Source organism: Lichenostomus cassidix, chromosome 14 (genome assembly GCF_008360975.1).
Source record: "Lichenostomus cassidix isolate B80296 chromosome 14, HeHo_3.0, whole genome shotgun sequence".
Taxonomy (NCBI): domain Eukaryota; kingdom Metazoa; phylum Chordata; class Aves; order Passeriformes; family Meliphagidae; genus Lichenostomus; species Lichenostomus cassidix.
This window is the reverse complement of record NC_139495.1, coordinates 171758-192537: the sequence shown is the minus strand read 5'-3', so window position 1 is coordinate 192537 and position 20780 is coordinate 171758. Positions and strand designations below refer to the sequence as shown.

General features: G+C 43.3%; 2 protein-coding genes and 1 long non-coding RNA gene across 12 annotated transcripts in view; 1 reads left to right on the top strand and 2 right to left on the bottom strand.

The window, feature by feature from the left end:
• Positions 1–9579, bottom strand: part of LOC146430524 (uncharacterized) — a 133563-nt gene extending 123984 nt beyond the window's left edge. For 2 of the 3 annotated variants that reach the window (XR_014855023.1, XR_014855025.1), the window contains exon 1: positions 8963–9101. This is a non-coding gene — a long non-coding RNA (uncharacterized LOC146430524). Of the gene's footprint in view, positions 1–8962; positions 9102–9440 lie in introns of those variants that run through there. The other variant, XR_014855026.1, reaches the window with a different exon arrangement.
• Positions 9346–17518, top strand: KDM8 (lysine demethylase 8). Of its 3 annotated transcripts, none has more exons than XM_085074202.1 (7): positions 9346–9803; positions 9859–10107; positions 11423–11555; positions 12438–12479; positions 13264–13413; positions 16469–16561; positions 16651–17518. In XM_085074202.1, the coding sequence occupies exons 1-7, from the start codon at positions 9346–9348 to the stop codon at positions 16813–16815; spliced, it is 1290 nt and encodes a 429-aa protein (XP_084930328.1). In that variant the 3' UTR covers positions 16816–17518. The 3 variants fall into 3 exon arrangements, with proteins under 3 accessions (XP_084930328.1, XP_084930326.1, XP_084930327.1); XM_085074200.1 differs by having other exon boundaries at positions 9346–9828; positions 9941–10107; XM_085074201.1 differs by lacking the exon at positions 12438–12479 and having other exon boundaries at positions 9346–9828; positions 9941–10107.
• Positions 15548–20780, bottom strand: part of NSMCE1 (NSE1 component of SMC5/6 complex) — a 10894-nt gene continuing 5661 nt past the window's right edge. For 3 of the 6 annotated variants that reach the window (XM_085074206.1, XM_085074204.1, XM_085074203.1), the window contains exons 6-8: positions 20073–20189; positions 19070–19190; positions 18416–18634 (exon numbers count right to left, since the gene is read on the bottom strand). In XM_085074206.1, the coding sequence (XP_084930332.1) occupies positions 18588–18634; positions 19070–19190; positions 20073–20189 (285 nt within the window). In that variant the 3' untranslated portion in view covers positions 18416–18587. Of the gene's footprint in view, positions 16818–18415; positions 18635–19069; positions 19191–20072; positions 20190–20780 lie in introns of those variants that run through there. The other 3 variants (XR_014855022.1, XM_085074208.1, XM_085074207.1) reach the window with 3 other exon arrangements.

Below are 20780 nucleotides of genomic sequence, written 5' to 3'. Positions count from 1 at the left end.
TAATTGATACTGTTAAAGTGTAAGCTGGTACTTGGATTATCAAAGGCAGAGTCTATCAATTTTTAGTTTTGCATTGAAGATGCTTTTCTGTCTGTTGAAAGTGGCTCTTTGTGATTTCACAGGGCATTACACTTTATGTGTCTTGTTCACTGCACCCAAAGGAATTTCATTCTGCTACATTAAGAAATACCTTGCTACGCTGGCTAAGCTTTTAACTTTCCTGAACACACTGATCCATGTCTTTCTCCATCCTGGCAGTTACTTGAGTGTCTAAATTATACATACATACACACATACAAGATATAGTGTAATTCACGTCATGTTGGCTTTGGCCCAGTGAGGATCCTGTCTCTGTCCCTTTGTGACCTTTGTGGTCACCAGCCCAGCTTCTGTCACATATGTACAGAAGGGACATGCCTGATCTCTGAAGCACTCTTGGATCTGTAGCTTTTGCTTTGCTCTGCATACACACAGGTGGAGAAATGGGAAACTACGCTGAAACTCCTTTTGCTGGAGATGTCCCACAAATGCATACTGCATACACAGACAGCTGTGCCTTCGTTCTTGTGAGAATCTCATTTTTTCATTTTATGGTAATGTACGGTCCAGCTCATTGTTGCCATGCCAAGGCACAGCTACCACTTAGCAGAGGATCACCTCATACATATCACCACAACTACCCTCTACTACAAGTGCCATCGCAAAACCCACTTCCAAAAGCATATTCCATTCTTTCTTAAAAGCCACGGCAACCAAACATCTGTAATTATGCCTCAATAGTAAGCCTGGTCTCCCATTCATCCCAAACTCACAATGCCCCCATCTCCCTGCAGGCTTGCCCTTCCTGTTATTGTCACTATACTGCATCAGTTCAGATCTTGCTGCCATTAGACACGTATTCTGAAGGATCTTGCTACAAGTTAAATTTGGGAAAGGTTTAGTATATTGCCGAATCTAAGCTTCCTACTGGGTCTTTCCCAGTTGCACTGTTATTTCAAAAACTGTTAAAGGATACCTTGGCAGGTGACTTGAACCTGCTCTGCAACACACACTGGCAAAAATACATGCTCTAGGTGGACCTGCTTTAAGCAGAGGGTTGGACTAGATGATCTGCAGAGGCCCCTTCCAAGCCCAGCCATTCTGGGATTCTGTGAAAAGCAGGGACAGTCTAAGCCCTGCAATACATTTTTGGAGCAGTAGTGTTGTCCATGGATCTCAAACACAAGCTGTGTGTAAAGCATGGATGGGTGACTTGTTGGGAAATATAGTCCATTTCCACAGTGATGCATATTACATTTGAAAATCATTATGGAGAGAATCTCCAGGGCAGAGGAGCTGTACAGCATTTTCATGGACTATTACAACATGAAGGCATGCATACTGCTTCCCTTATCCTCATTGTGGTGACCCAGAAAATTCTCTTCCCCAAGAGTTCCAGCCTGCCCGAACTGATGAGTTGCTCACAAATAAATGGAGGATGTTCCTTCTCAGAATGTGCATGAAAATACACCCATTTCTATTAATTATCCTTTCCATGGCTAGTCACTGCTCTTTCCAGAGCACAAGGGGAGCATGGCCTGACCTTACAGGACACTAAGACCTTCCATCCTGGCCAGATTCTCTATATGCTTTGTGAGGAGCTTTGCTATCACAGGCATCAGGCAAGATGGGTACACAGATGCTCAAGAAAAATTAACCCCAAAATTCCACACAGCATCTTGGAACGAGTCAGGAGGAGGCAGCAGAGCAGCATATCTACCATGCACTCACATGTGAAAAAGCAAAACCTGTCTCCAGTCCAAGGAGAGTAGAGGCCAAGAGCCCCTGATTTCTGCTGGGCAAACGTGGAGCCGCAACAGAGTGCAGCTTCTGATTTCTGCCACAATTCAAGCAGGGACACCAAGCTACACAGAACAGAGTATTGCCAGGCCTTGCAGAAAAAACTGAAACATCTGAGCTCGATGGGTTTCTTTCCTGCGTTTTCTTACAGCCTCCAATATTGTTACAGTGATGCACAACACCAGAGAATATCATTGCTGTAGTGATTACTTACAGCCATTATATTAAGCTTTAAAATGCTCCTTTCAACTTGAACTATGTTTTTTTTCAAAGTCAACAGCTGGTTCACAGCTTGAAAGCAACAGTTTAGATAAATTAAATAAAAAGGGTAATAAAATCACAGACTAAATTTAATTTTTGAAGCACATGCAAACTCCAACAAAGACTTTAAAATATCTTTCAAAAACATCCACAGAAACAAAAGGCAATAAAACTGACAATTATGGTGTGCTCATTAATAAGAATGTGATGTAGGAACACACATAAATGTCTACACATCTAAATATACTTAGAGCAGAAAACAAATTCATGCAGCATCTATAGCCCAAGACCAGGGGAAGAATCAAACACAAGTTTCAAATGAGATTTTTAAATCTTGGGAGGAAGACAAAAACTTATATATATATATATATACACATATATACATATATATACACACACACACATATATATGCATTTTTTTTCCTTCCTCTTAAGGTACATACATGTACATAACATGTGGCTAATGAGAATGAGCCTGCCCTTAGGATAAAAAGGGAATCTCGTGTGTGCTCAAGATCAGTACAACACCAGGAGCCTGCATCAGCTCTTGAAATGCACTACTGGAATGACAGGTAAGACTTATATTTTCAGAGTGTACACCATCAGCTAAATGCCAAGAGACTTTTCTCTGACCTGACCCTCTGTTTGCTATTGGGAGAACACTGTTCACAATTCCAACAGCCTCTGCCTTGCCAGCAATGAAGCGCCAAAGCTACACATCCATTCAGATGAGACAGAAAAACATAAAGGACCCATGCCCTCACTTCCTTCCATTTGTGTCAGGAAAGCTTTCTACCTGCAGCAGTGTTCCAAACAGGCTGACTACAAGCCAGCTCCCTCTGTGCCTCAGACTTTCAGGCTGCCAATCAGCTGTTCAGCAGTTGACATCCTATGGCACTTGAATAAGAAAATGATGCAAGAATCAGAAATACATATTCTACCTTCTTCATCAGAACTGGGGTTTCTGCCTTATGAGAAAAGCTGTTTCTCATTAGTGTTCATTAGCAATAAGAAATATCCAAGTCAATTTTCCTTGCACCTATATCTATAAAGATTGTTCTAAAATTTCATTCCTGTCATAGTGCATCTGCTCCATTCCTTCTTGGGTCACACTATGATCTAAGAAATGCTGGTTAGGCTTCAGCCTTGACAAACAGCACCTGCACCAAGCTCCTCTTGAGCTTATCAGAAACAGTGTCTGTCTGTTCCCCGGAACTGATGCTGTCTAATGAGCTCCCATTTTTAATGAACAGCCTTGGAAACTAGTTTTTCTTGCCTGAATCGAGACCCAAGTGGAACAACATTTTTGTTATCAAACTTTCAAAGAAAGTTACCAATCGGAATTGCAGCCAGGATGAAAAATTGCTATGACTGAAACCCACTCTCTTGCAACCCTATAAACAGCTGTCCTGAGAGACCCTTTGAACTCTCCCAGACTGCAGCCAGGTGTGACCAGCAACTCCTTTTGAGTGGGGCCACTCAGAGCCAGTGAACTCTCAAGTTTGCTATACAGACAACCACTGCTGAATGACAAGGACAGATCCTAGGCTGTTACCTCCACTCCTCGAGGCTCAACCCTTGGCCTGTTGAGAAGATGCAAAGGCATCCAATGTGAATCCTTCACTGAATTCAAGGGAAATTTTTCACAGGTATATACTTTGTACATAGTGTTTAGGTCTCTGCACATGTGAATGTGAATATGCTATAGGAAATGTACTGTGAACATTTAATATGTTATACAATATATGTTCATATGTTATATGAATATGCTATATGAAATGTACTACAGACGTTGCTCTCTTAAATTCTTAAGAACTTCAGATCTGTATGTGAATTATGCCTGTGAGTTAATGCTGTGATACAGAAAATTCTACATGAATCTTTTGTTAAATTGGTTAACTTGAGCTATCAGTTAAGTTTAAGAGCTGTTAAACCTTTGGGCCTAAACTGTTGGTCAAGTCCAGGCTCAGTTTAGCACAGAGGTCCATTCTGAACCTTACGACTCAGCCAAGAGGGTCTTCCCTATTCCTCTTCATCTTTATCCTTTCCCACTCCTACCCTCTTCTCCCTTCCACCCCCCCATCCTCCACACCGATAATTTTGGAGTTGATTCTGGTTTTAGATTGATTAATTTTTGATTTTAGTTTGCTTTTTGTAGTTCTTAAACGAAGTAGTAGAGTTAACCTTGCCAACAAATTTTTCATGCTTCCATTTTTATATAAAACATGCTTTTGTCTATCTTTGCAACCTTACTGATACTTTAAGCAACCTAAAAACACTCATTCATGACAGTTGCAAAGATTTTATGTTTTCTTTAATTTTGAAGGAGCTGTCTGAACATGTTTGCAAATATGAAGGGGATTCAAGTTGATATAAGAAAAAAATTTTAAAATAGTCTAACTTACATCATTTCCATCAAGCAAAGGTAACTAAGGCTATATGTGTAAGCAATACTGACAGTCTCAGTTGCATCTCAGCACTGACACATACATCTCAGATGGATGTTACATAATGTTTTTGTAAAATAAGTATTTTCCAGTGATTTCTGAAAGTAGAATCGGGTATGCTGATATAGCTTGCTCCAGAAAGAACACTGTGTCCTATACCCACTGCAATGAGATGCATTCCAAAGTGCCATGCAAAACGTCACCTTATCTCACTTAAAGTTATTTCATCTAGTAATATCAGAGAAATTACAACTATATGTTGTTCTACATGAAAGTACATGACAGCGCTATTTGTGAGACCTGGCAGCTGCCACTCTCGGCTGAGCAGATGGCAGTGATAAAAACACATTGCAGGGAACAGGTTGATAAAGACATATCTGTCATTACACTGTCGCTGCACAATTACACTCAGCTCCAAGATACCATCTAAATGCATGGCTGCGTTACTCTCAATCAGGAGGACCTTGCTCATCTGAGGAAAATTATGTTTAACCATTAATTCTGTACATATTTTAATCAGAATCATTTAACTCCTGTTCATAGAAACAGAAAAAGCAACAGGAAAGTCATCCAAAATCTTTAAAGTCTTATGTCTTCACACTTTTGTTCTTACAGAAGAGGAGACAACCATTCCCTGCAAGGGAAAGTAAGAGCCAACCATGGCTTTCATATCACAGTCATCAATTTATGTTCCCATTTAAGTGCCAGAAGGCATCTTATGTACCATTCTCACTTATTTTTATGTGGGGCTTTTTTTTTTTGCAGGGGTAGGGAGGCACAAGGGTGATGGTAAATGAGTATATTGCTCATGGAAGGTACCAGTCAACCACTCATGGAAGCAAACACACCCTGCAGCACAGGTGGTAGGGCAGCAGCAGTACCAGCCGGTCCCACTTCATCCCTGCTCCTGGCCACTGCCACTACCACCAGGCACTTACCCACTGTGATGGCCAGTGAAGGCACATGCCCAGGCATTCGGAAAGCCCTGGAAATGAGGGAACAGATCACGTCCCCTGGTACAGAATTACAGAATTGTTCAGGTTGGAAGGGACCATGGGTGGGTCATCTGGTCCAGCCTCCCTGCTCAAGCAGGGTCATCCCAGAGCACATGGCCCAGGATTGTGTCCAGATCATTCTGGAATATCTACACTGAGGGACTTTCCACACCCTCTCCAGGCAATCTGTTCAGTGCATGTCATGCATACAGTAAAGAATTTATTCCTCATGGTCAGGTTGAACTTCCTGTGCATCAGTTTCTGCCTGTTGCCTCTTAACCTGTTGCTGGGCATCACTGAGAAGAGCTTGGCTCCATCTTCTTGGCGTCCTCCCTTTAAGGAGGGTGTAAATTCCAAAGTGCCAGGCTGCCAAAAGGCATTCCTGAGGAGCTGAGCAGCAGCCTGGAGTCCCGAGAAGGAAATTCATCAGTGTTACTTGTGCTCTGGATTGCTAGGCATGATGTTGCACTGGAGAAGGTTTTACCTTTAATAAGAACTCCAGACAAGCCAACCCATCTGACATTCACCAATCCGCACTGCAAGCAATTTACACATCATGACTTGTGTTTATATATTTGGGGCATCTGTTCAGTTTTTATTACTCCGGGCCTCAGCTCTCACACCCCTTCACAGAACAAATAACTGCTTTCTCTATCTGCTAATTCCAACAGCTGGCTATTACTCACTAGGCTCCTGCTATACTTGCCTGGGGAAGAATCATAAATAAATGTGTACAAGGAAGCAGATGCTGTCATTTTAAAAATTGATCCACATAGTACAAACATCCTACTTTGGACTCAAGTGGTAAATCACTGAGCATGTGCCTTGATGTCATTTTAATAAAATCCAAAAACAATCACAGGGCTTTGTTCATTAACAAATTAGAAAATTAGGGAAAAGTGCTATAAAGGAGAATATTCCTATAAATAAATTTTTTTAAAAACTAAATTCTGGACAGGCCAAATCCTTTCCACTGAAGACAAACACAAGATAAGATACAGAGCTTTTTTTAAAATATATATTTGGTGTAACTAATCACTTTTTCACCAGTGGCAGACAAGGTAACATCAACTGCGGGTCATGGAATCTATGACTGTAAACAGAAGAGAGAAATACAGATGGTTTATCAGACTTCATTATCTCCCTCAATTGTGTGCCTGTTTGTTTGGGTATTTTAAAATAAATAATTTCTTTCTGAAAGTCAATGCTAGGAGAAAGAGATGTGGCTGGAGTATATTTTAAAAATACACAGAATATAAAAGAGGAAAAAAAAGCAGACACTATAATCTGGGAAGCAGCAGGGGAAATCTTGGTACCAACTTTTCTTCTGTGCTTTAAACAGATATCTTTCTACAAGTTTAGGCAGTCTGGTTTCCACAATCTTTAAAACATTAACTTCTGAGGAAAACAGCACAAGCTTCAGTGATGGTGATATAATCCATGGAACTCTTTTTCCCATCAATTTCTGCAGGTTAGACACATGACAGTAATCTTTGTTCCTTGGCAGCAGGAATCAAATTCTCTCTTATTGACCTAAAATGGAAATGTCTAGCACTGAAGTCGTCTGCTTCCTTGGTCATCCAGCTCACACAAACTATCTGCAGTAGTTTACAGGCATTTCAAAATTAGCACGCATTATTGCAAGTTTAACCACCCTGAAAGCTAAACTTTCCAATTCAGCATTTGCAAATCTGTTGGGTTTTTTCCCCAATGAAGACAATTTCAACTAAGTTGGTAAGATGCAGCATGACATTATGAGCTTTTAGTGGATTTTCCTCCTAGACTAAAGGCCAAATGTACAAGACTCAGTACACACCTTAAGACCCGAGCTTTATTAGCTCAGCAAATATACAGCCCCTTTAACTACAATGACAACTCCCGGAAATGAGGTTGTAGCAGGGTGGAGGTCGGTCTCTTCTTCCAGGCAGCCACTAGCAGGACAAGAGGAAACTGTCTTAAGCTGCACCAGGACAGGTTTAGGCTGGACATTAGGAAGAAGTTCTTCACAGAAAGAGTGACTGGGCATTGGAATGAGCTGCCCAGAGAGGTGGTGGAGTCATCATCCTGGAGGTGTTTAAGAAACGACTGGAAGTGGCACTTGGTGCCAAGGTCTAGTTGACAACGCGGTGTTAGGTCATAGGATGGACTTAGTGATCTCAAATGTCTTTTCCAACCTGGCTGATTCTGTGATTCAAGACTATTAATGCTGTACCAGAATTCAAACCATTGCACCAAAACTGACTAGAAATAATTGTGTTCCTTTGTATGCTCAAAGAGAAACACTGAGCCTCCCTAAATACCCAAAACCTAAAATCACCTGCAGTAAAACTGATATAGCTCATCATGGCCTCAATGCTGTGCTGGAGATTACATGTCCAGACCTTGGTGTTATTTGAAATTTCAGAAAGAAAATCCTAATCTTCAAAGTTGAACTCGTGAAAATATTACTCATATTTAAACTGAGAAAACTATTATTTAATGACAATTGTATTAACCAACTTAAATGCAAATTAAGTTTATGTAAATGGTAATAGAAAGTGGACAGTCCACAGGCACAAGACTTAGCAATACTTGCTAGCATCCTACATTACAAATACCAAACACAGGGTCTAACAATAAAATCTCCTTGTCACTTAAATACTTGCTCCTACAGCAGCATATATTAACATTTAGCAGTCAAGGAGAAAATTCTGAATGAAGGTGCTAAAATCACACTGTCACAGTAGAAATTTAAGGTGCCAAGAGAAAGGCAGTCAGAAGACAGGCATTAGACAGGCCAGCATGATAAGCAATGCACAAGTCTGAAGTGTGAGAACAGAAATGATCATTTCGAGGAGACAGCTGGGAAGCAGGGGAGAGCCATCAGCAGCGGCGACAGGAGGATTCACATCAACCTTTTCTTTTTTTTTTTTTTTGGAAAACACTAGTGACTGAGCATGGAACAAAGAAGAGTGAGTGTCAGCACAAAAAAGTGATTTTTCTGTAAAGCAGGATTTGCCTCAAGTCTGAAGATTTCAACCCTCACCATGAGCTACAAATTCCTCACTTCTTGTTATGGTGGTTTAGAGTTTGGTTCACCACATTAAAACAGTCCTCATTTGCTGAATTTTACGTAAAATACTTTTCTGCCTTTGAAGTCAAGTATTAAGTCTTGACAACACATTCAGAGCACATTATCAAAGCACATTGGGACTCAGTGATGGCGTGCCCAGCGAGTTAGAAGGCTGACGCGCATATTCCATGAAGAAAGCACGTCCTATGTGCAGATTAACACCAAACAGCTGAGCCAGCGAGAGGACAGGGGCTCAGAGCCCCGCAGGGCTCGGCTCGAGCTCCTCAAGCACACTCGGAGGCCCGAGCAGGGACGTTTCTTTCCAGCACAAAAGGGAAGAGCCTATCTCCCCTTCCCCCAGAACTCACCGCCTGCGCTCCGCTGTCCCGCGACCGGGACTGATAAACTTCAAAGCGCAGGCAGTCGCCTCCTCACGCCGGCCCTGGGTGAACGCCCGGAGAAGAGACCGTGACCTCCACTGGATCTGTGTGCTCCCCTTTACTGCGAACGGCAGCGTCGGGCACAGACAGAGAGCACGAGCGGGCTCGCCGTCCAATGACGCAAGTCACACTACCGAGACCAAGTCCTGGCGGTACGACGAGAGGCTCCGCCCCGGCACGGCCAGCGTGGCCGTCCCCTGGCCCCGCCTTAGCCCCAGCTCCAGCGGCCCTGGTCCCGCGCGGCTAACGCGCTTCCCGCGTCCGCTCCGGCCCGGCAGCGCCGCCTCGCGGACGTCGGCACAGGCGCGGCCATGGCGGCAGCCGGCGGCGCGGAGGGCGCGACCGACGGCCCCGCGCTGTGGGCCGAGGTGCGGGCGCTACTGCCCCGCACCGAGGAGGGGCTGACCTTGGCGCTGAGCGGCGAGGTGGAGGAATGCGTCCTGCCGCTGCTGCGGCGCGCCCGCGCGCTGCTCTACGGCGCGGTGGGCCGGCCCGGGGCGGCGGCGGCGCTGGAGCGCCTCAGCGACGTCCTGCGCGACTACTCCTGGGAGAAGCTGAACGCAGGGCCGTGGAGGGAGGTCGGCAAGGCCTGGCGCCAGGTCTACGCTTACGGCTGCCTTTTCGGGGCGCTCGCTGAGGTGGCCGCGGGCCGCCCGCTGGCACGCGCCGTGCGGCTCTGCGACCTGGGGCTGCTCATGGGCGCCGCCGTCCTGGACAACGTCCTGGCACGCCTGGTGCGCGCGCTGCAGCCGCACCTGCCCCGCGCGACGCCGCGCGACGGAGCCCGTGCCGAGGTAGCGCGCGCAACCCCTCTTGCGCCCACTCCTTCCTCGCGCTCCCCCCCTCGCGCTCAATGCCCCACTGCGGGGGTCTCTGCCGGGTGCTGAGGGGGAACATCCATTCCAGAGGGTTCGGCCGGAGCCGCCGCCGCCCCCCGCGGTGCAGCCGGAGGAGGTGATTCCGCACCTTCGCTGCCCTTCGCTGGAACACTTCAGAGACAACTACCTCATTCCTCAGCGGCCCGTGGTCCTGGAGGGCGTCATGGACCACTGGCCCTGTATGAAGAAGTGGAGGTGAGAAATAAATCCCTTGCCTGTCCAAGTAGAGGCACGATCCTGTGTCGCGTATCTTGATGCTCAACAGAGCACCAGAGACCTTCACAGAGGATGGATACTGTGGGCAGTGCATTTTGCTAGCAGCACTGTCCTACTGCTCTGTTGAAGTTGTTTTATAGATGAGAGAAGCTATTGAGAGCATTTAAAGCATCACATGGCAGGTGCCAGACTGTCTCGGGGCAAAGGTGACCCTTTGCCCAGCCTTTGGCTATTCATGAGTGACGGCTGCCCTCTGCCCTGCAGCAGTCCTGAGAGCCCAATGGCAAATTGCTGGTGCCGCGTGTTGCTCACCTGGGAACTCACAAGGAGTGCACATTGCCAAGTGCCAGCGAGCTGCTCACAGCTCAGGGGATCTGTGTGACGCACATGACAGTGGTTTTTAGCCCTTGGAACTTGCCAATAATTAGTGCAATAGAAAGTGAATTTCAGAGCCATGAGTAAGCATGATTGACTTTCATTCATAAGTCCAAACACTGATGTTTGTTCAGTGTTGTGTGTGAATGTTGAGTTTCAGACTCCACTGTGCAGGAGTGTTTAACAGCATTGTGCTGCCTGAGCATTGAGTATTTGTGAGGTGAAGGTCATGATTCCCTAGAAAAGGGGAAAAACCACCTATGCTTAGTTGGAGTAATTGCTTTTGTTCAACAACCAAAGGTAAAATTAAGTGAACACACTTGTTATTTCATGGGGGTTTTGTTCATTTTTGAGGGAAGGTGCTGCACTGGTTAACTTTAGACACTTAACAAGATTAACTTCTCCATTTAATTAATACTGTTGTCCATGGAGAGATGGATTCCACCCATCAAACTAATCCCCCTGGCTATAACTGGAATGGATATTATTGGCACCTTTATAGACACCTTTATAGACATGGACAGAGAGTTGATCTAGTATTAATGAATAAAAGATACAACATTTTGTCAAATGTGGCAGCAGGCAGGAAAAAATTTGGCCATCCCTTGCCAAGAGACAGTAACAGCTTAAATCTTTTTCATTTGAAAGGAAACAACAGTTAACTGAGGCAAACAAGCTTTTAAACCAAAACAAAACAGACAGGTGTGGGGTAATGTACACACAAACCTGCCTGCTGATTTCCTTGTTGTTTGCACCCTTTTCTGCTGCATTTTGCCTCTGGTTGGTTGGGTTTAGACAAGAGAAACTCGGGGTAGTAGAATTTCATTTTATGACCCTAGAAGACTGATTTAGATTGATTGCCTTACATTCAAAATTAGTAAGAGCAGTATAGAAGGTAATGGAACTTTCTTTATTTCAGTGTGGACTATTTTTGTCAAGTCGCAGGGTACCGCACAGTCCCTGTGGAGTTGGGTGCTCGGTACACAGATGAGGAATGGTCTCAGCAGCTCATGACTGTCAGTGACTTCATCAGACAGTATATCATGGATGAGGTCTGTTACACTCGTTTGTTTCATCTCCAAACACAGCAGCATGGTACTGGTACAGACAACAGTTCTGCTTACAACAAACATACTCAGAGGTGATGTCAAGGGAGGGGGTGTGCTGTAAGTACAATTCTGAATTAAAAAGTTTGACATCTTTTTGAGACCTGAAGCTAGGAATAGTTATTGCAACAATAAGTTTGATTTTTACATATAATCAAATGTACAGCAGCTGGCATTTGACAAATAAATACATACATACGCAGCAAAAACCTGACAGGTGGAATATAAGGATAAGGGATCCTCAGCCAGCAGTGTTGTTCCTCTTTGTCATTAAACTGCTTAGTGAGATTTAGGATCGGATCCAAATTTATATGCCACGAGGCAGAAAAATATGAAGTTGATTAGCATCTGGAATGTCCTTTTGCTTTCACAGATGAGGATCCCAAGCCCCCATTTCTGTTTCCTGGCCTTCTGGCAGGAAGGAGCATGTGCCATAGCAAACTGATCTGTGGTGCATCCTGGAGTAGTGTATGGAGGTGGTCCCAGGGCATGAGGGAGAACCTGGTCTGTGTGCCAGCAGGGTCTGGCTAGAAAGATGCAGTGCATTGTCAGCTGTCAAGACTCCACAGGGAGTCCCAGCTTCCTTCAGTAACTCAAGCTGGATGATTTATTGATTGTGGAGACACATCTACACTGTCACAATTTCAGTGGAGCTGTAAGTTGCTATTTCTGTAGACCCCTTATACTGTTGAAATAGTTGCAGTACTCTGAACAGGACATTGGAAATGGCTGTTACCTAGAAGTAAATTCTATTCACCTCTAAGGAAATTAACTGACTGTCTTATACTGCATGTCACTGTGTTTTTTCTTTCTCTGCTGTCATTTCAGAACAATGTAGGATACCTTGCCCAGCACCAGCTTTTTGATCAGGTGAAAACTGAGTGAATGTTTTTATCTTCCTAAAGTCATGTGTTCCTTTTGTAGCACAAGTCGTCTCTGAGGATGTTGTCGCACTAGATTGAAGAGCATACATAGAATTGCCAGTAATTCTTAAGTTTCTATTCCCACAATGTGAAGGAACAGAGGGAGAGGTTTGTTCCATTTGGCTGCAAGACATATAAACAAAACCCTTTGGGGATGAAGACATTCAATCCTAGTGCTGTTTCAATACAATGAGGCATATGCTTGGGGTATCACATGGAAAGCCCATTTCCTCAAAGACTCTGTAAGTCAGGGAAGAGATCTGGACAGGAAACAGTGTTCAACATGGATATGTTTACCATAATCTGAAATGTCATTCCAGTTTACCAGATCTTAGGTTGGTGGGAGACGTAAAAAAGAATCTCCCAGAGAAGTATGTGTAGTATAGAATATATCAGCTGCTCCTTTCCCATGAAGAGCAAACATACTTATTCTTGGGGGTGTCTCTGGTTTCTGCAAAACCAAAGGGTCTCTGAAGAATGACAAAACACCTTTTCTTTCTCCCTCTTCTCCTTCCAACAAGAATCCACTCACTTGAACAGAAAGTGTGTGAACATTTTTTTTTGCATATTCCTAGCAGGTCAGCTACTTTTCTCCTACCCTTGCTGGGTAGGAGTCATTTGCCAGTCATTTGTTTTCTTTGTGTCCAGCCTTGCTCATCTGTTCTATGAATTCCAAATGTTTGGCAAGTCAGCACATACCCTTTTTAATATCTCTTTCCTTACGGAAATAGATCCCAGAGCTGAAAGAAGACATCAGTATCCCTGACTACTGCTGCTTAGGGGAAGGGGAAGAAGATGATATCACCATTAATGCTTGGTTTGGTCCAGGAGGCACAATCTCACCTCTCCATCAGGATCCCCAGCAAAATTTTTTAGCCCAGGTATGTACTGTAGTCACTCTACATATGCCGTTAATGCAACACTTAGAAAAAATGCTTATGGTATGTGTTAGAGACAAGGGGAGCACACTTGAGGTACAATTGAAGGATAGAGAACATGCAGATACTATTTTGTTATTTTATTGCATTTGTCACTTCTGCAACTTAATACTGAATGTAATCTTACAGACCACAAGTGTTGCTCATTGAGACAGACCATTACTTACCCTTGTTTCACAGATGATAAATAGAAATCGCGAGAAGCAGCTTTTCCGAGGTCACATGAAATTTGTAACAGAGTTGGGAAGGATCTGGATCCTGTCACAGTGTACTAAGGAGTTTCTTTTTCTGGTTTTGTGGTTTGAGCCCAGCCAATCCCCAAGCCTCATGCAGCCACTTGCTCATCCCCCAGTCAGCAGGATCCGGGAGAGAATGGGGAGAGTAAAAGCTAGAAAACTTGTGGACTGAGGTTTAATAAGCAAAAACCATGCATGCAAGCAAAGCAAAACAAAGAATTACTTGACTGCTTCCCATGGGCAGGCAGGTGTTCAGTCATTCCCAGGAGAGCAGGGCCCATCATGCTTAATGATTACCAGGGAAGACAAATGTCATCACTCCAGACATCCTCCCTTTCTTCTTCTTCCCCCATTTTATATACTAAGCATGATGTCCTGGCATTTGGTCGGTCAGTTTGGGTCACCTGTCCTGGCTGTGTCTCCTCTCAACCTCCCAGGCACCCCTTCCTTGCCAGCATAGCGATATGATAAGCAGAAAAGGCTTTCAGGTATGCGTAAGCCCTGCTCAGCAATAACAAAAATGTCTCTATACTATCAACCCTGTGTTCAGTACAAATCCAAAACATAGTCCCATGCCAGCCACTGGGAATAAAATTAATTCTACTCCAGCCAAAGCCTGCATATCTGGAAAGCAAGATTTGAGGTGGACTTACATGCATACTTTAGTCCATTTCGGGTTACCCAGTAAAATATTCATGCATGCAGTGACATAGGAATTAATACTTGTACTATGATCTCATTTCTGTTGAGTTCCTCTTGGTGGACTTTTTGATGATGACTTTTAGTGCAGAACAACCCAATAAAATACTGGGGCTTTCTGTGGTAAGCACTAAACAGGTCCAGGGATGTATTCTGGATTCAAGCAGTTGACTACTGTGAATCTTCAAACACTGAGGTATTTTGCTTACTGGAGATGATTGCTGTCCTATCAGACTCTTTAAAAAAAAAAAAAAGGCTTACACACTTTTCTGGCCAGATTGTGACATTATTTTCTACTGATGGTTATTTATGTGTTGATCCTTAATTTCTCTGTTCCAAACAGTTGCATCTCACTAACCTGTGTTTTCACTTGAACCTGAGGCTTAATTCCAGCCTTCTAGAATGGTTTTTTACAACAGCCATGCAAGTCTGTATGGATTGTATTTCTCTTCCATGCCACCTGCCCAGCACACACATACAGCTGCATTCTGAAAGTAAAGTACTGTACTATGCATGCAATGTAAAGCTTGAGGGGAATTGTTCTTGGTGGAAGGAAAACTTACAGGAGCTGTTGGACTGGGAAAAGATACTTCCCTTACAAAGCTCAGAACCTGTTTTCTTCTGCCTGAAAAATTGGAGATTATCTTCCAGTGCTGTGAAAGAGTCCTTGTAATTTGAACAGCTGGTTATCTGGCAGCTTTCAGCTTTCAATTAAAACTGCCCTGGTTTGTGATGCCATTTAAACTGTGGCCATGGAGTACAGAAAGGCACAAGCACAAGTAACAAGGTCAAGTGATCCCTGCTGGCTGGCTGGTGGCTGCTGCCGAGATAGTAATTTTTCCATTAATGAAAAAAGCACTATCTGGAGATGCAGGCTATTGTCCATTAACTGGTACCCACAGTCTTTTAATATACAAGGTCTTACCCCAGTGAAGCAAGTGAAGGAAGGAGCTGTTAACAGCTGATGGCAGTCCCAGAAGTTCAAGCATTCAGAGAACATGCTGTTGGAGCAATAACCGGTATTTTTGCACTTCCATACGTCACCAAAATACGTTGTAATACTTGGTTCTTAAAGAGAGCTAATATATCCTTCTTCCCTTTGGGGTATGGAAGGCATCCTAGAAACACATGGACAGCCAGAGTTATATAGATCAATGCTCTAGTAGTTTAATCAGTGATAGTAAAGAGTAGGACAGAGCAGGAGTATGTTGGTACTTGGTACTGTAGAATACATTTATGTGCTGTCCTTGAAGCAACAAACTCTAAATATCCAGCATGACAGCTTTGGTGTTGGTAAGATTTCAGGAAATCCTTTTCTATTATGTGGGAAGGGATGTTAAGATAGAGGAAAAGCAAGTTGGTTAGGAATGGTTGGGTAGCCACTCCAGGTTGCTGGGGTTAGTCAGAGTACCCTTAACAGGACAGTTCTTGAGGTGATCTGGAATGCTGGCACAAGCAGTATGAATCTTCACCTTAAACCTTCTGTTCCACTGGTATCAGTGGAGGAGTCAGCTTTGACTCATTCATGCTGCCACATCTTGTCACCAAAAACTTGCAGTTCATGTAGTGTTCAGGGAAGCCAGGCCACTCGCCTTACAAATTCTCATTTGAGCACTCCAATGAAAGAACCAGTTTAATGATGACACAGAAATAAGAGTTTGAGGGATAAATGGAAGCTTAGCGGTCAGTTACTGTGTAGGTACCTCTGCCTGTTGATGTGAATTGCAATGAAGGTTCAGCCTCCTTATTCTCGGTTCTTCTACTTCTTTCTAGCTACCTAAAGCCCAAATAACCATGTATAAATTGGGTGCTTTGAATTGAAAGCAATTTGGTTAGAGGCATTTCCTTTTCAAAGGTATTTCAAATTCTCATCTGCTCCAAGGGAAGAGGTACTTGAATTCCAATAGCCTGATTTAACCTTTTATTATAGCAGCGTCTGTTACCAACAAAGATAATGATATTGCTTGTAATCAGGTATATTTTACTGGTATATGCCAGCTATGGTCCCCAGCTTCCAGTAATGTGCCACTTAATGACCAATGGAAAAATTTTATTACATACAGGTATTTGGAAGAAAGTATATCCGTCTCTATTCACCACAGGATTCAGAAAACCTGTACCCACATGAAAGCCAACTTCTTCACAACACTAGTCAGGTAAGTAGTTGCCTGAAATCAGTAGTGCTATCTTATCAAATCTTACTTGAGTAAAGACATTCTTTTGATGACTGTTTGGTTTTTTACAGGTTGATGTGGAAGATCCAGACTTGGTCAAGTTTCCAAATTTCACAAAGGCTGCATTTCAGTCCTGCATTCTCATGCCTGGACAGATTCTGTTTATTCCAGTTAAATATTGGCACTACGTACGATCGCTTGAGCTCAGCTTCTCTGTCAGTTTCTGGTGGTCATAGCTCTGAAATATAGTCAGCAGGAGCAAAATGTGAATTAAAAATCAGGAAGTAGCATCTCTCTCTCAGAAGATCTTAGAGGTGGAGCAAATCCAAAAACCAACAGTCTTGCTAAAGCATGGAGAAGGAGTCACAGTAGGTAAATAGAAAGATGATGCTGCAGCCACCTCATTTTTGTAGATGTTTCTACTAACTCCTAAAGAGCATGTGTTACGCCATCATCCTGTGTGTGCATCTCTCAAAAAGAAGGGCTTGTGTACAGGCATTGCCAGGGCTCTGTCTCAGCCTCTGAAACACCAGAACAGCATTATCTTCTACTTAGATTTAATAACACTAAACCCTGGAGTTAGCTAGACAGATGGTGCTACCTAGAGGTTCAGTACATTAAAAAATTAAGCTAACACCAAGCAAGGTATTAGTCTCCTGCATGGGAAAAGTTACTCATGTCCTGTTTCTGGCCAGGACAGGGTTAATTTTTGCAGTAGCCAGGAGGGAAGTGGCCAAGACCCAGAGGTTATTCTGTACCACCTCAGCCAGCCACAGCTGTGGGCTGGGGACAGGAAGGGTTTCCTTGGTCTCTTAGTGATTGAGTTACCCTTTTGTGTGAATCTTTTGTCTCTCTTGTACACTTTGTTAATGATATTGTTGCTGTTACTGTTCATTTCCTTATTCCATTGCTCTTTCCAGTAAATTGTTCTTACTGCAACTCATGATCCTTATCTTTTGGGCCTCCCAATTCTACTCTCCATGAAGGGAGAGGTAGGGGGAGGATGGAGTGAGCAAGCATCTCATGGTTTGGAGTGTTTTGGTGGGAACACTTACTTGGGGAGTACCATTCCTAAATCACAACATCATGTTAAAGCCTAGAACATAATTAAAGTTAATACATAGTTTAATTCCCATTACATAAACTGAAGTTTAATTACACTTTGATTAACCGTCACCTGAATTGCTGACACAGCCTTTCTGCAGTGTCACACATCTCTACCAAGGACAAGAATGCTGCCATTTCAGTCTGGTGTCTGGTAGTAGCCAGTCCTTGGCTCCTTTCCAAGTCACTCTTAAAGGAAAAAGCATCCTTACTTAAAACTGGAGACAGAAGTGCCAGGACTAAAAACGAAAATATGTTTGCAAACATATCTAACATTGCCCCAGGTCCAGTCCTACTGCATCCCAATCATTCTGTGGCAATATTCCCTCCTTACTGAGCACAGCTGCTCGTGACCTGGCCTTACGTCAAGACAAATTCTTCTGCATCTAAAGAAGAGACAAAACACAACCACAGTGCCAACTAGAAGTGTTCCAACTCCAGCCCTAGGTCACAGGCTCAGCCAGCTGCCTTACACATACAGCACTTATTTTTCACCTGCTTGAGGTGCTACAGCAGGTGTCATTTCCATTGTGCAACTGAATTTGTACTTTCCCTGTACAAATAGGGAGTACTTGCTGAGAAAGGCTTCTTTTAAGAGTTCAGCTGCACATACCAGCTTGCAGGACTGACTAAAACATTTGCATCTTTCATCCCCAAACATGCAGAGAGTCCCAACTCAAGAATGTGGAGAATTACAAACACAAAACATCCTCAAAGAAAGCTGTGCAGGCATTACTGGGAAGAGGAAGATCAATGATAGTTTTATTGTAAAATTCTTAGAACTTTAGAAAATAAGTACACTGACCACTGTTACTAATGAATCAGTCTGGCTGTTGCTCCAGAGTCGGGGCAAACAGATGTCACTGACAGTTTTACTGGCATCATCTAGGGCCAGGAATGGAGCTCAGTGGTGAGTCTGGGAGCCTATCCGACTCATACCTGTAACAAAAACTAAAGGAAGGTTAATGGACAACACACAAAAAAAGGATACTATTGTATAACCTTTTCTAAAATGCTTTGCATATTCCTGTGTTGCTGGTCACAATCTCCAATTTCCCTGAAGAAATGGAGGAATTCCAAAGAGATTCTTAGAAGCTGAGTATTTCCAGAAGTTTTAGTGTCATGGGTTGTGTGTGTCTTCTATTCCCTCCCCACCTCCTAAAGACAGTTGTAAGAAAACATGCACAGGGTCTGCTATGCCCCTAATAGCACTCTTTGGGCACTGTGGGGGCTTGATGCTGCCTGTGTGTGGTTTAGTGTCTGAAACATACAGCTAAGTCAGAAATAGCTGACAGTTATAAATAATACAGGCAGTGCCACTGAACATCACAGACCATTTCCTAGTATTATTACATTCTTTTTTTTTTAAAAAAGGTCACGTGGTACCTGGGTTGTCACAAGACCAGAATTCATTACACTTGGGACAGCGGGGTTCAGTCTGAGCTCTGAAGTACTTTCTGACACAAGGTAAATGCATTCCAATTCCACAGGATTCACATACTTGGCTCTGAAATCAGGAGTGTTGATTCAGAAAATATTTCTAACCTGTGCTTCTATTTAAGAGAAAGTTGTTACAAAGGGCAGCAGATACACAATGCTTTGTTCCAAAGAATGGTTCCCACAATACAGGTGGTAGACACAACAGTCAAAGCTGGTAAGTGGTAAAAGGAGGTATTTTTCTGTAAACTAGGAAATAACTATTTCTCTATATGGACAAAATTTAGCTTGGAAGGCAATAATTTCAGTGCAATAAAGGAGACTAATTGAGATGGAAAAAGTAACATGGAAGTGTGGTAGTTGGGCAAATCAGAAGCTGCAGGCTCACAGAGCAAGAAAACGTAGCAGTTTTGGAAAAGGAATCCAGCCTGTAACTACTTATGCAAGACTAAGCTGGTAACGTCCCAGCTATCAAAACAGAGTGCTTTAGCATGCTGTACATAGCACACATGTTCTTTCTGAGGTCCAAGCACAAGCAATTCCTGAACTTAAATCCCAGGACCAAAAATGAATGTGTCACATGAAAACGTTCGTTGGTAAGGCCCAAAGAAGACACTGCTAACACCTGACTGCTAAACCTCTTTCAGCATCAGGGGTTCATCTCTTAACATGCTGGTTTGGAAAGCCAGACAGCACAACCATGTTCCTCACTGCAGGAGTGCACTTTCCCCAATTTTATACTTGGAGATACTGCTCCAAGACAATTTTATTTCTAAAGACAGAAGATAAAATGCCTACAATGAAAAAAAAGTTTTTTTACAAAATACATGAACACCATGACCAGATTACCAGACCAAGATTCTTTAGTGCCTACCTAATACCCAAGGGAAAGTATCAGAAACCTCAGCTATGACCACGCAAGTCCATTGGCCGAGCTGATAAAACATATTACCTGGATGGCGAGGCTGTGACAGATGTTACATTTCCTTGCCACATCCTGGTAGTTGCTGAGAATGTACTGTTCCATCTCAATTATGCAACGAGTATGCAGAGTATATTCTCCATTTTTCTAAGGAAACAAGTGAGGAATTTCTTTTAATGAGGAATGAGGAATTTCTTTTAATTCCATTTACCTCTTTTGACTTTGCTAACCACCTGTTAACGAGCCACTTTTTTCTACCATCATGAAACTAATATGCTGGTACAATGCAACACCGGAAAACTTTTGAAATAACAGGACTCCTTTGTTTAGAGGAGCTGAATAAAGATCCCACACCTTTAACAGAGATCTAGTCCCTGGAAAATATAGATGAGGAAACATGCTCTCCTTAACACAGTCATGCAGTTTTGGGACCCACCATTTGCATGTTAGAGGAAATTCTCCAGGCTTTCAACAAAATGTAGGCATTTCCTGCTTGAGGTATCTTTAGGAATCTCTGCCAAATCAATTTAACATATAAGTAACTGTGTGGCAGCAGGTTGGAGATATACTATGCAATGGCTCCAGCAGAAAAGCATTTAAGGTCTCACTCGGCAGTGTCCACGTGGTGAGCTCATCTCCACTGCTCCCTCATGAAAAAAATCAGATGTAACCATGTGCACAGTGGTCCATGCATTTCTGGTTCAGGAATTTTCAACATGTCTGGCCTTACTCCTTTTC

Excerpts from the sequence above, each read along its gene's own strand:
- KDM8 (XM_085074202.1), top strand. The coding sequence starts at position 9,346 with ATGGCGGCAGCCGGCGGCGCGGAGGGCGCGACCGACGGCCCCGCGCTG. Across the intron at positions 10,108-11,422 it reads CCCTGTATGAAGAAGTGGAG|TGTGGACTATTTTTGTCAAG; the intron begins GTGAGAAATAAA and ends TCTTTATTTCAG. Across the intron at positions 13,414-16,468 it reads AGCAAAATTTTTTAGCCCAG|GTATTTGGAAGAAAGTATAT; the intron begins GTATGTACTGTA and ends TATTACATACAG.